The sequence below is a fragment of the Emys orbicularis genome, chromosome 7, assembly GCF_028017835.1.
Source record: "Emys orbicularis isolate rEmyOrb1 chromosome 7, rEmyOrb1.hap1, whole genome shotgun sequence".
Classification (NCBI taxonomy): domain Eukaryota; kingdom Metazoa; phylum Chordata; order Testudines; family Emydidae; genus Emys; species Emys orbicularis.
The window spans coordinates 82,243,163-82,255,518 of record NC_088689.1 but is presented as its reverse complement, the minus strand read 5'-3'; the positions used below and the strand labels follow the sequence as shown (position 1 = coordinate 82,255,518).

Here is a 12,356-nt window from a genome sequence, read left to right as displayed (position 1 = left end):
ATAGACAAGTAACCTCAGTGCTACTCTGGGCTATGACAGTGGATCACTTAGCCGCTAAATAACTATGTCGTTGTGACTGGAGCTGTGTACAGCGAGGAGCTAAGGAATTGTTATCCAGTAATTTCTCTGTAGAGTAGTTAAATACCAGCTAATTGCACTCTGCTTCTTGGCTGCAAAAAGGTGCAGCATCTATGGTGCTCAGTCTTGCAGAGGTAGAGCGATAGAGAGACTGTGTCACTGAATGTGGTCACTTGGATATGGACCCTGACCCTGACACCGCGCCGTCACGACGTACACTCCAATTACTGTGTCACCATGCACGCTTGCATCAAAGAGTCGGGACATTTATGACTAGCCTGGGCATCATTTCATCTCTGTCCTCCTCCTCCCCTCCTGCTTGGAGGGTCTTGTCACCGGTCCGTGTGTCTGAGGCCTTGTGGGGAGGGTTCCAGCGTCAGCTCGAGTGCTCATCGACCTCCTGGGTGCCATCAGAGCTACAGCGCCAAGGAAATGACCGTGGTTCTTGGGATAGGGTTGTTTTTAATGAGGGTTGCCACAGGCTCTTTTCCTTCCTCCCTCTCCATCCCATCCCTGAGCCAATTCACCCAGCACCTGACAGGCCTTTTCAACCGCCCTAAAACCGCGAATCCCCCAACACCCATCAAAGAGGGTGTCAAACCCAAGTCCAGCGTCAACTCCCAGGGAGCCTGGATGACATCTTGGAACCTGGCAGCTTTGCTGACACCTTAGCAGGGCTGGTGGAAGAACAAGTACCCTGGAAAACCTTCAGAAACACTGAGCCCCCGCCATTCCTATGGAGATCAATGGAATTTCTCACCACCTTGGCAAAGCAGGCCCCGAGGCATGTGGGGCCGGAGACATATTGGTGCAGCAGGAGGGTCCTGAGATCCAGCATGGCAAGACCTCCCTGGTGTTGCCACACAATCAGTAAAGCCAGCTGATGGTTTCCAGTGAGGCGATAGTGGCTCATGGTGTCACCAGCCTCCAGCACCCAGGAGTTAAAGCAACAATTGGTTCTGTAGTGACTGAGATCTGGGAAGCAGCTTAGCCGCTCACAAAATGCCACGGCGTCTGGAGGAGACAAGCATTTTCTTTCTTTCTATAATGGGAAAGGGGGTGGGGGAGAATAGCTAGTCCCTCAGAGGTGCTGCCCTCTGCCTTGCATAGCTCCCGCAGCCCCATTTACCGTTTCTGTCACCTTTCCCTTCCCTCCCCTCTCCCGATGTCTCCCTGCCTTTGATGAATTGCAACCGACAAAACACACCTGTGAGAAATAAATTACATGCTTCCCTTGCCATTTCCCCCACGCCGGCTTTGACGGACGGTTTTCTTTGTGGGAGATGTTCATTGTGGTGACAACGGGGTGTTGGCGTGAGAGGCAAAGGGGAGGCTGGGACTTGGGGCTGGCTGAGGGAGACGTACAGCTGCATCATCCTAACTAGCTCAGGAGGTTTTGTGGCTCTGCAGCGGGTGCTCTGGGATCAGACTGGCTTCCAGGCAGGAAGAGCTCTGGCTTCCCGAGGGCAGAGCAGGATCTAGTTAATAGGATACATGTGGCTTCAGGTAGTCGTTCTGCCGACTGGAGTAAGGTACTAGCCATAGGGCGTAAGGGGCTCACAGTCTGGCTTATCCCTCCCACCAGATGGGACACAGAACAGTTTGGAGCAACGGGGACATTTTATCTGCCATGAGTCAGAGGAAATTGTCTCCTAGTCTCCACGCCCTCCCAGGGGGCATTAGGGGTCGGTCCAGAGTCCCCTCGTTTTTCAGGCATGTAGATGCCTCAAAAAAACATCTCGTTCAGGTTCTCCCCATTGCGGGGAAAGAGCAGACTTTGGAGACTCCTCCACAGACCTGGCATTAGGGCAGGCACCGCGGGCTAGTGCTTCGGACCTCGGATGGCTGCAGGCAGGGAGAGCGCCCCATGGAAACGCAAGTCTCCCCTTGGGAAGGGACAGAGGCTGGTGAAGGACGACTTGCAGGAGAGAGGCGGGTGCGGGAGGGGGTTTGAGGTGCTGGGTGCGGGAGGGGGTGTGGGGCTAGGATGGGGATGAGGAGTTTGGGGTGCAGCAGTCAAGCTGCCCTGGGACGGGGGGCCAGAGAGGAGGACTCCCCTCAGCCCTCTCCCCGTCGGCAACAGCGAACTCGGGGTGAGGGGAGGGCCCCGGCACGGCCCCCCTGGCACAACACTCACGCAAGCCCCCCAGGCTGCTGCTCAGGAGGTCCAGCCAGGATACGCCCCCACCTGGAGTTGCCTGCAGGGGGTAGGGACTGCCATGCACCTCCTCCTTCCACAGGTGCAGCAGCCTCCTCAGCCTTCCCCCAGCGTCACTCCCTTGTAGCTGGCAGCGCCGTGGCTGGCAAGGGAGCGCAGCGCAGAACTGCAGGGGGCAGCCACCCACTGCCCAGGGCAGGCAGGGATGCTCAGGGGAGGGGCACGCGGGGGCAGCAAGTGGGGCCGAAGAAGAGACCCGGCCCTGAACATTAGTGAGCCAGGCCCCCGGGCCCTGAATTTGCTGAAGCCCAGGCACTATGGGCCATACAACTCGCTGCCCCTGGGGCCCTGTCCCATCCCAGGCTGTCGCACTGGGATGTGTTCGGTGGCATCACATCTCTTAGAGGCTATGGGGGATAACACAAGGGTCCTAGATGTTCAGATTCACCTGGGAAGCTCAGCTCAGGCCGGAGAGCAGAGCAGAGGCCTTGACAAAAGTCACAGAGGAAACTGCGACTTCTTGCATGTTGGCAATTGCAGCAAACTCTGTGGCTGTGAAGCTACTAGGGGCCAGTTTGCCCCAGCAGCCAAGATATATGATGTTCCTGTCAGCCAAAAGGTGACCAGGATGTAATAGTGACCTTCCTGAGGACACCTCTCCAGCCATCACCACTGGAGCTCTGAGCTAACCAGGCAGCCAGATGTCTGATGGCAGGCAGGGCAGGCTGGGTGGTTCTCTAGACCAGCTGTGCTCCCAGGTGATCAAGGCCTCTCTCCCATTCTGGGGAAGCCCATTCTCTGGGATGACTGAAGAAGCAGCATGTCTGGAGCCGAGACTCGATTGCCCCCAGAGCCGAAGGTCTATCATCCGGTTGTCAGTATCACCAGCCAACGTGGCTGCAGGCCTGGGGATCATTAAAACTAGTCCAGCTTGGCAGATCGACGGCTTCCGCTTCCCATCACCCCCCTTAGGTCCAGGAGGGGCAGTACATGAATAAGGCATGATCCACTGTAGCCCAGGGAAAGGCTCCCCACAGTGAGCCCTCAGTAGGCATCGGATGGCGTCCATAGAGTGTGATCCTGCAAGGTGCTGAGCACTCTGGCGCTGCTCCAGCAAAGCAGCCATCCTAGGTGCCCGCCATCACATTCATATCTAAGCACCTCACACTCTTTAACATATTAGTCCTCACAACAGCTCTGTGAGGCAGGGCAAGGCTGTTAGCCCCATTGCACTGAAAAGTACCGGGATGCCCTCTAAAGACTCACCCACCAGAAGGCAAAGAACGAAATCAGTGTTCAGTATTATTATTCCTTACAATCTCATGATTTTTAAGCCAATTTTGGGGGGGGGGGTTGGAGGCTTGACCCCTGATTTTTAACCTCTTGGGGTTGGCTACTGGATTTGTTCCCAGTCCTTTCCTCTCCAGGGGTTTATAATAATAAAAAAACATAATTAGCGCTTCTCAAACAGTTTTGCAGACATTGTCCCCGATTCTAGACCCTGCTGTATGCTGCAAAGCAGTCATGAAGACTCAGCTCCAGGAGCATCCCCAGGGGGCTGTTTGGAATACAAGACGAATGGTGCCAGCATGCCCTGGAAGGTTTTGCAAACTGATCGGTCCTCAGTGCTCCCCACAGGCCCCCAGCACAGCTCAGATCCTCAGGTGTCTAGACTGAGGCTAGGTCTACACTACCCGCCTGAATCGGCGGGTAGAAATCGATCTCTTGGGGATCGACTTATCGCGTCTCGTCAGGACGCGACAATCGATCCCCGAATCGACGCGCTTACTCCACCAGCGGAGGTGGGAGTAAGCGCCGTCGACTGGGAGCCGCGGCAGTCGATTTTGCCGCTGTCCTCACAACAGGGTAAGTCGGATCTGATACGTCGAATTCAGCTATGCTATTCGCGTAGCTGAATTTGCGTATCTTAAATCGACCCCCCCCCCCCGTAGTGTAGATGTAGCCTGAGAAATGTGCCTCCTGTCCCAGCCTTAATATCTTTATGGAGGATTGGCAGCAGTTGCTGACCCCAGCTACTTCCCTCCTCGGCACGATCTGCTCCCAGGAAAAGCGATGATCTCTCCCTGGACAGCATGCATTATTGTTACTGATTGATTCATATAGCACCAGGAGCCTGCCAGACGCTTAACAGGCAAGCGTGAAGCCTGCTATGCCGCATGTAAATGAGGGAGAGGGTACAGCAGCGGAAACAAAATGACTGAGTGGTGAGGCGGGCAGGTTTCCCATAAGAGCCACCATGTTTTCCCTTCTAAATGAGTCAGTATGTGCCTGCAGGGAGGACAAGGGTGTATGTACAAGCCTTGGGAAAGAGGCTGGTTAGGAGGGACCTGAACGAGGGGAGGAATGGCCCATCAGACTCCCAGGGAGAGGTCAGAAACAGTCTCTGATGTTGGGAAGTCAGCCTGCGTGACCTTAGGGACCTGCTTTTCATTGACGTCCGTTGGAGTCGAGGGGTGCTCAGCACCTCTGAGAATTAAGTCCAGGGAGACGCCAGTAGGTTGCCCAAAAACACGTGGCTCCCAAAATTAGAAGCCACCTTTGCAAATGCATCCCTTATCGTCTCACGTGCCATCCCACTCGGCCTCTTCCTGAGGCTGCCGCAAGCCACTGAAAGCCTTTGGCGTTGGCGGAAGGCAGGGCTGGAGCAGCTTGCGAAGCATGGGACCAAAGGGCTGGGGCAGAGCAGAGACAAGCCAGGCCAGCTTGAAGAGGATGTGCTCTGCACAAGCTTTTCTCTTAGGGTAGGGGAAACAAACTGGCAGTTGTTGGACTTGTTTTTCCAAAGGAGAGCAACAAAATCTGCTCAGTCTACAGCAAGGGAGAGTTAGGTTCAATATTAGGAAAAACTATCTAACTCTAAGGATAGCTAAGCTCTACAACAGGCTTCCTAGGGAGGTTGTGGAATCCCTGTCTTAGCAAGCTTGTAAAAACAGGTGAGACAGGCACCTGTCAGAGATGGTCTATCCCCAGGCCCCAAGCACAGCTCAGATCCTCAGGTGTCTAGACTGTGAAATGTGCCTCCTGTCCCGGCCTTAATATCTTTATGGAGGATTAGCTGCAGCTGCTGACCCCAGCTACTTCCGTTCTCAGCATGATCTGCTCCCAGGACAAGCGATGATCTCTCCTTGGACAGCATCCATTATTACTGATTGATTTATATAGCACCGAGAGCATGCCAGTTTACGTGGTCCTGCCTCAGCGCAGGGGCTGGACCCGATGACTTCTCAAGGTCCCTTCCGGCCCGATGTTTCCAGGATTCTACAAGCTGACCTGTGCAGCCACCTCCAATGAACGATGTCTTGTAGCAACATTGTGAAGTCATCACAACTGACGTTGCATAGGTCTGTACCCTGCCCTGATCACACCCAGCGAGACAGCCGGCTGCTTTCTCGGCCCATTGGCCTAGCCTAGCAGGAGTCAGGAGCTGTTATTGCTCTTTGTCCCACATGCCCTCTCTCTGGCAGGAAAGTAATGAGTGTAACCTGGCTATTTTTGCTGGATCCCTGCCTCCCTATTGAACGTTCTGTATTTCCAGCAATCTGTGAGCCCCTGCTCTGTCCATCCGCTCACCCCTGCTCCCTGATGGGAGGTCAGGCCTCTCCATGCTGGAGCACAATGCAGGACATTTGCTTAAGTGGGTCTGCCACCTTGTGATAAGGCACTTGAATGTCCTGCAGAAATCCTACCCAGAGATGCTCAGGGAAATCACAGCTTTCTCCATGGACAGATACATTCTGCTCTTGGTTACACTGGAGTAAATGTCATCTAACTCCACCCAAATCCATGCAGTTCTTCCAGAATTTACACCATCATAACTGAGAGCCAAATTTGGCTGTGTGATTAATTGGGCCCTGACTTTCAGCAAATGGGGAATGAATCCCACTTCTTTCTAGACATCCATTTCTCACTCGGGGGGATAGTTCCTACCGGTTCTCACTCCTTTTCTTCCTCCTCCCCCTGTCCCGGTCAGGAGCTGAGATGATTTTCCGGTCCCAGAAGAAGTCAGGGGGTGTGGAGGAAATGGGCAGGAAATGCTTTTTTGAGGCCTTGAGCATGAGCTCACAGCTCTGTTTGGCGTGTATGAATGGCTGGTAGGGTAACTAGACAGCATCAGGTTAGGAATCACCAGGCTGATCCTGGCCCACTCGCTGTCCCTTTTATGACCCTTCCGGCAGCACAGGGGGGATGGGGAGCTGCCCTGACAGCGCAGCTGGGGATTCTCCAGGGGTGGGCGCACATCTGGCCGCCCTACAGCATAAAGCGTACTCCAGGGGCAAGAGCACACTGCACTCTGAAAACCCTGTGCCAGCAGAGGACAGTACGCCGACTCCTCCCTCCTCCAGCACATCTGAGGGTCTGGCCCAATAGATTGTTAAGAGACCCATTTTCTATCTGTCTCAGGTAGTTATACAGCCCCTGTCACCAGCACCTCACACCCCGTCTGAGCACATCACAATCTCCAGTGTATCCTCTCACATCCCCGGGAGGCAGGATAGGGTAATTGTCCCCATTGTACAGATGGGAAACTGAGGCACAGAGAGACTTTCCCAACATCATACAGTGTGTCTGTGGCTGAGCAGGGAACTGAACACAGGCCTAGCCACTGGGCCATCCTGCCTGTGTAACCCAGGTTGCTAATAACCCATCAGACTAAATCTGAAAGCTTTTTCAGACTCTGAGTCACATCTGGGCTGTCTTCAGCTCCCCACACGAGTGCTGCTGCGTTTGCATCATGTTTTCTGTGTGCTTTTCACTCAGCTTGGAGCAATGAAAATAGGCTAGTCAGGTTCACTTCCTGGTTCTCCTGCATTAGCCCAGTACTGCCCTGTCTGGGGCTACATCTACACTACGGGGGGGGTCGATTTAAGATACGCAAATTCAGCTACGCGAATAGCGTAGCTGAATTCGACGTATCAGATCCGACTTACCCTGTTGTGAGGACGGCGGCAAAATCGACTGCCGCGGCTCCCAATCGACGGCGCTTACTCCCACCTCCGCTGGTGGAGTAAGCGCGTCGATTCGGGGATCGATTGTCGCGTCCTGACGAGACGCGATAAGTCGATCCCCAAGAGATCGATTTCTACCCGCCGATTCAGGCGGGTAGTGTAGACCTAGCCTCAGTCACAAGGGCCATGTTCAGTTTTAAGGAAGCTGTTTTTTACTGGACTGTTTGTTTAAAATGGGAACATTTCTAGTCGTCTTAGCTGATAAGTCTTGTTTTTACTAAACCTAAATTTTAGGGTCTAAAATGTTCCTGCCAGTGGCCCATTAAATAAGAGTGTTATGGGCTGAAAGCAGTATGATAAGCAAGATGTGATTCCAGGCTCTTTGGAAATTACTGGTTTCTAGGCAGGTGATTATAGTGTTTTATTTATTGCCCTTTTATTCTCCTGCTCATTTTCTATCACATTTATCAAAACAGAAGCAGAATGAGCACGTCTGTCAGATTGACAATGGGAATTTTGCAGTGGAGATGCAGTGGGGTGGATTGCTGGGTTGGTTTGTTATGATACTGGCCAGAATTTTCCATATCTAGGCTCCTACATAAAAGTGACCTTGTTTTCAGAAGTACCAAGTAACTGCAGCTGTTGTTGAAATCATTCAGAACTGCTGTGTCCAGCACCTCGGAAATCAGACTATTTAGGAGCCTAAATATTGATTTAAGAGTCTAACTTCAGGCACCTGGGTTTGAAAGTGTTGCCCAGTGTTTTCACCTCTAGGTCACAGGTTTTACTTTGTCCTAAATCCAGGTGCCTCAAGTCACTGCCAGCTGACGGCCGCTTGGTGGCCTGTGTGAAATGAGTTTGTGATCTCAGTGCAGCTCTCAGGGCTGGATCCAAGGCCCACGGAAGTCAGTGGAAGGACTCCCATTGGGCTTTGGATTAGACACTCATCCGCCCCCCAGTGACTAGGTATCCACAAAACACACAACCCCCCTATCGTAACTAGCACTAATTGCCCCACATCCCTGGTTGACAATCTCACAAAGGGGATAAGATGCAAATTTGCCCAAAGACTGAGCTGTCTAGAGGGGATTACTGCCCGGCAGACATTCTCCAGCAGAAGTTCACAGACCAGCTTCCTTGGGAAGGTCCCAGTGTTCCTTTATTACACGACTGTATTCTATAGCCATGGGCCAGATCTGCAGGGCACCACAGCATTGCTTGACCCGGCTTCTCTGCCACCTGCTGCTTGACTAGGCAAGGCTCCTCTCATCTCCCCATCCCTGCCAGCCACAAGCTGTTACTCCCTAGCTCCCAGCTCTGCCCAGGCCTGCAGGGGAAGATGCAGATTTTAAGCCCAGCTCTTGAAGTTGTTGTGGAAACATTCTCCTGGGTCCTGCAGTACGAGATGCCCCCTGTTTCTATCCGGGATGGATTTTTGACTCTCTGGCACGTGTTCCTTCTATTGGGCTAGATTTTTGTGATTACAGGCAGCGTATTGGCACTTACGCTGATACAGATCCATCCCAGCCACGCCAGGTACAACGGCAGGCGAAATTATTTTTAGCACAACAGGGACTGTGAGCTGCTAGGTGTCCCATGGAGAAGCCCCATAAGTTATGAGTGCTGAGCAGTGCCGGGAGCTGTGATTTGTAACCCACTAAGCATTTGCCATGGGGAAGGCGAGTCTTTGGTTCTCCTCCTGCCTCCTCTCCCAAGCCGGTTGCCTTTCAGTTGGGGATTACAGCGTCGCTGCTGCAGTTCCCCCTCCACTCCTCCAACATGCTGTGACACTCGGTCCCTTTCTCTCTTTCTTCCTAGTTTAACGAGAAGGCAAAACCTGTGTCCTGCTTCAAGCACCTGGTCCAGGCCAACATCCGCAACAAGAAAGTCTTCAAGGAAGACGTGCAGGAGATGGTGGCCAAGGGGACGACTGACTACAAAGCCGGCTTTGAGTACGCCTTTGACCAGCTGCAAAACGTAAGCTTGGGACTCAGACCCGGGGCCTTGTGGGAGGGGGGCTTTAGTACTCAAACACAGGGGCTTCCAAAGGACAAAATCCCAGGTAGTTCCAGGACTCAGACTCTCGGGTTTTTGGGGTGGGGGCTCCAGGATCCTGACTGCAGGCTTCCAGGTGAAATGCTGGGCCTCTGAGCAGGAGACCAGGACTATTCACTGCCCGATGACTCTCCAGCTCATGAGCCTGGGGACTGTGTTCAATCAGCCGTTTGCAAGAGGCTACCCCCATCCTGTGACTCTGTGAACGTCTCTCCTCTTCACCTGGGGATCTCAGCCTAGTGGGGAAGGTCCTTGCTGTTATCATGTATTATTTTTATTATCATAACCCGTGGGAGCCCCCATCATCACCAGGACTCCGTTGTGCTAGGCACTATACAAACACAGAACAGAAAGACCCAGTCCCTGCCCCAAAGAGCTTCCATTCTAATGCTATGGCTACACTGCACACCAGCGTGTAGGATATGCATAGCTACGCACCACAGTGAAAAAAACAGGCTGTGTCTACACTGTGGTGTGTAGCTACACACGTCAGTGAAAGGCTTTGGCGGGGGGAGACAGTGGGGAAAGCCTGAGCTTTTGGTCGCTGCCTCCCCTCTGCCAATGCCTTTCCCCATTGCTGGAGTCTTTCCCAGGCAGTGGGGTAAGGGTCAAGTGGTGGGGAGACAGCAGGACACAACGCTGCTAAAAACAGCAGTGTAGATGGGAGGCACTGCTTGGGCGAGTATCCTCACACCCTGCAGGCGTGTCTTTACTCACCTACGAGGTGCTTCACCATCTACACTGCTATTCATACTCGTGCTAGGTATATACACTACACGCCACCGAAAGAAGTGCTATGTCGGCATACTCTAAGTATAAGACAAGAGACACCAGCTGGATACGACACATGAGGAAGCACAAGGAAATCAGGAGACAATGCTGTCAAAACAGACCTTTTGGAAACAGGAGATTCTCCCATGGCCTCTGCCTGGCAGCTGGATACGCTCTAGCCTTGTAGGGAAGCCTCCAATTTCCCTCTCGGAGTCTCAGGTCAGCCCTTCCTTTCCAAGCCTCCGTGTCTTCGATCGGATCCTCTTCCAAAATCCATTAGCAATGGGCTGGAGCCCATAGGTCCAAGCAGCTGCCAAGCCATGGGGACATCCGTGTGGGTCCCAGCATGGACCTTTGCTCTGTAACATGGCTGATCCTTCCTCGGTACAGAGCTCTTCAGTCCCTCAGGCCCCTCACACCCCGGCCGCCAGCGATCAGCTTTTCAGTCACTAACAGGCAGTCCTTTTCACCATTCCCTTCAGTGTCCCCCACAGGGTGTGCCTTGAATTGCATGGTGTTCCCTTCACAGATGCCCACCTCAGGGCTCTCACCCAGCATCACATGCAGCTGCTAAGCGCTGTGTGAGGCCATCAGCAGCGCCCAGGCTGGAAAAGCACAGCTCAGCCTGTCCCGGGGCAGGGCTCTGCTGGCAGGACCTGCCTGTGTTATTGCTGCAGCCCTGGCCAGATCAATGGAGAGTCTCAGGGACTGGAATTTCAGTTTTCATAGGAACTGCTGCCTCTTACATTTCATTAAAAAGTTCGCAGGGCCAGCGTGAGAGAGCTCGGCTCAGACAGGCCACCAAGGCGGTGGGCCAGATAAAGATGAATGGCCCTATTAATCACTGAGCAGTAATAGTCACAACATAATTTCTGTCCAGACAGCCCCCACCCCCAGTTCACCTCCACCACCTTCACCCCTGGAGAATCAGGCAGGGAAAACAGATTTGTCATGGCCAACATGGTGAGCCAGGGCTGAGTCCTGCATAGAGACAGAGAAATCTGTATACACACACCCTGCTGTACTCACACACGCATGTACACCCTCACTGCTGTACACACACATACGCACACCCTGCTGCACTCACACACATGTACACACTCACTGCTGTACACACACACCCTGCTGCACTCACACACGCATGTACACACTCACTGCTGTACACACACACACGCACACCCTGCTGCACTCACACATGCATGTACACACTGCTGTACACACACACACACACCCTGCTGTACTCACACACGTATGTACACACTCACTGCTGTACACACACACGCACACCCTGCTGTACTCACACACACATGTACACACTCACTGCTGTACACACACACAACCTGCTGTACTCACACACACATGCAGACATTGCTGTGCACATGCACGCACGCACACACACTGCTGTACACACACACACGCACACCCTGCTGTGCTCACGTGCACACACTGTGGTACACATGCACGCACACACTGTGGTACACATGCACACACACACTGCAGTACACACACGCATGCACACTGTTGTGGACGCAAACACACACGCACACATATCTCTGTTTGCAAGTGGAAACGCACAGGCTGGCTTGCAGCTCTGGGCACCCACATGGATTCCAAACCCACCCTGGAGAGACAGTGAGATGCAGCCAAACCTGACAAGGGAGTTAGGTAGATTTGGGGTTTGTCACCATCTGAGCAGCAGGAGAGACAGGTGTATAGGAGAGGAATTACCAATGGCTGCCCTAGTGCTCCCTGCTGCCCCAGCCTCTCCCAGCAGAGGGCACTGTGGGGAGTGGGGGCAGGAGCCCGGGCCATTGCGGGAGCTCCCAGCTACTCCAGCCCAAGCCTCTCCCAGCAGGTGGTGCTGTGGGGAGGGGACAGGACCAGCTACTCCAGCCCCAACCTCTCCCACTGTCCATTGTGTGCCCAGCTGAGAGTTCTTCCAGTTGCATGTTGCTCTTTTCTCCCTGTCTGGGCAGGTCCTGTGGTGCAGGCATGGCTCTCTGTCTCCTGCTGGCCTCTCTAGTTTCCTGACAGCTTCCTTTCGCTCATTCCAGGCAGAGGCAGAATTACCCTGGGCTGCCCAGCAGCAAGCACTGGGGGGTCCTCAATGGTTCTCGTTGCCGGGTCATGGCATCCTCAGAGCAGAGCTGGCTGTGGCCCCTTCTGCTTCCCATTCCCTTCCCTTCCAGAGCCCAAAGTGCCCGGGCTAGGTCTGGGAGGGGAAATTCGGTCTGAATCTCAGGCCGTGGCTACACTCAAAACTTCAAAGCGCTGCTGCGGGAGCGCTCCTGCAGCAGCACTTTGAAGTGCGAGTGTGGTCGCGGTGC

General features: G+C 53.7%; 1 protein-coding gene across 1 annotated transcript in view; it reads left to right on the top strand.

The window, feature by feature from the left end:
• The window catches only part of CACNA2D2 (calcium voltage-gated channel auxiliary subunit alpha2delta 2), a 581,166-nt gene that overhangs the window by 488,465 nt on the left and 80,345 nt on the right, over window positions 1–12,356 (top strand). Inside the window, exon 11 of the mRNA XM_065407282.1 lies at window positions 9,022–9,180. Within this exon, the coding sequence (XP_065263354.1) occupies window positions 9,022–9,180 (159 nt within the window). The remainder of the gene's footprint in view (window positions 1–9,021; window positions 9,181–12,356) is intronic.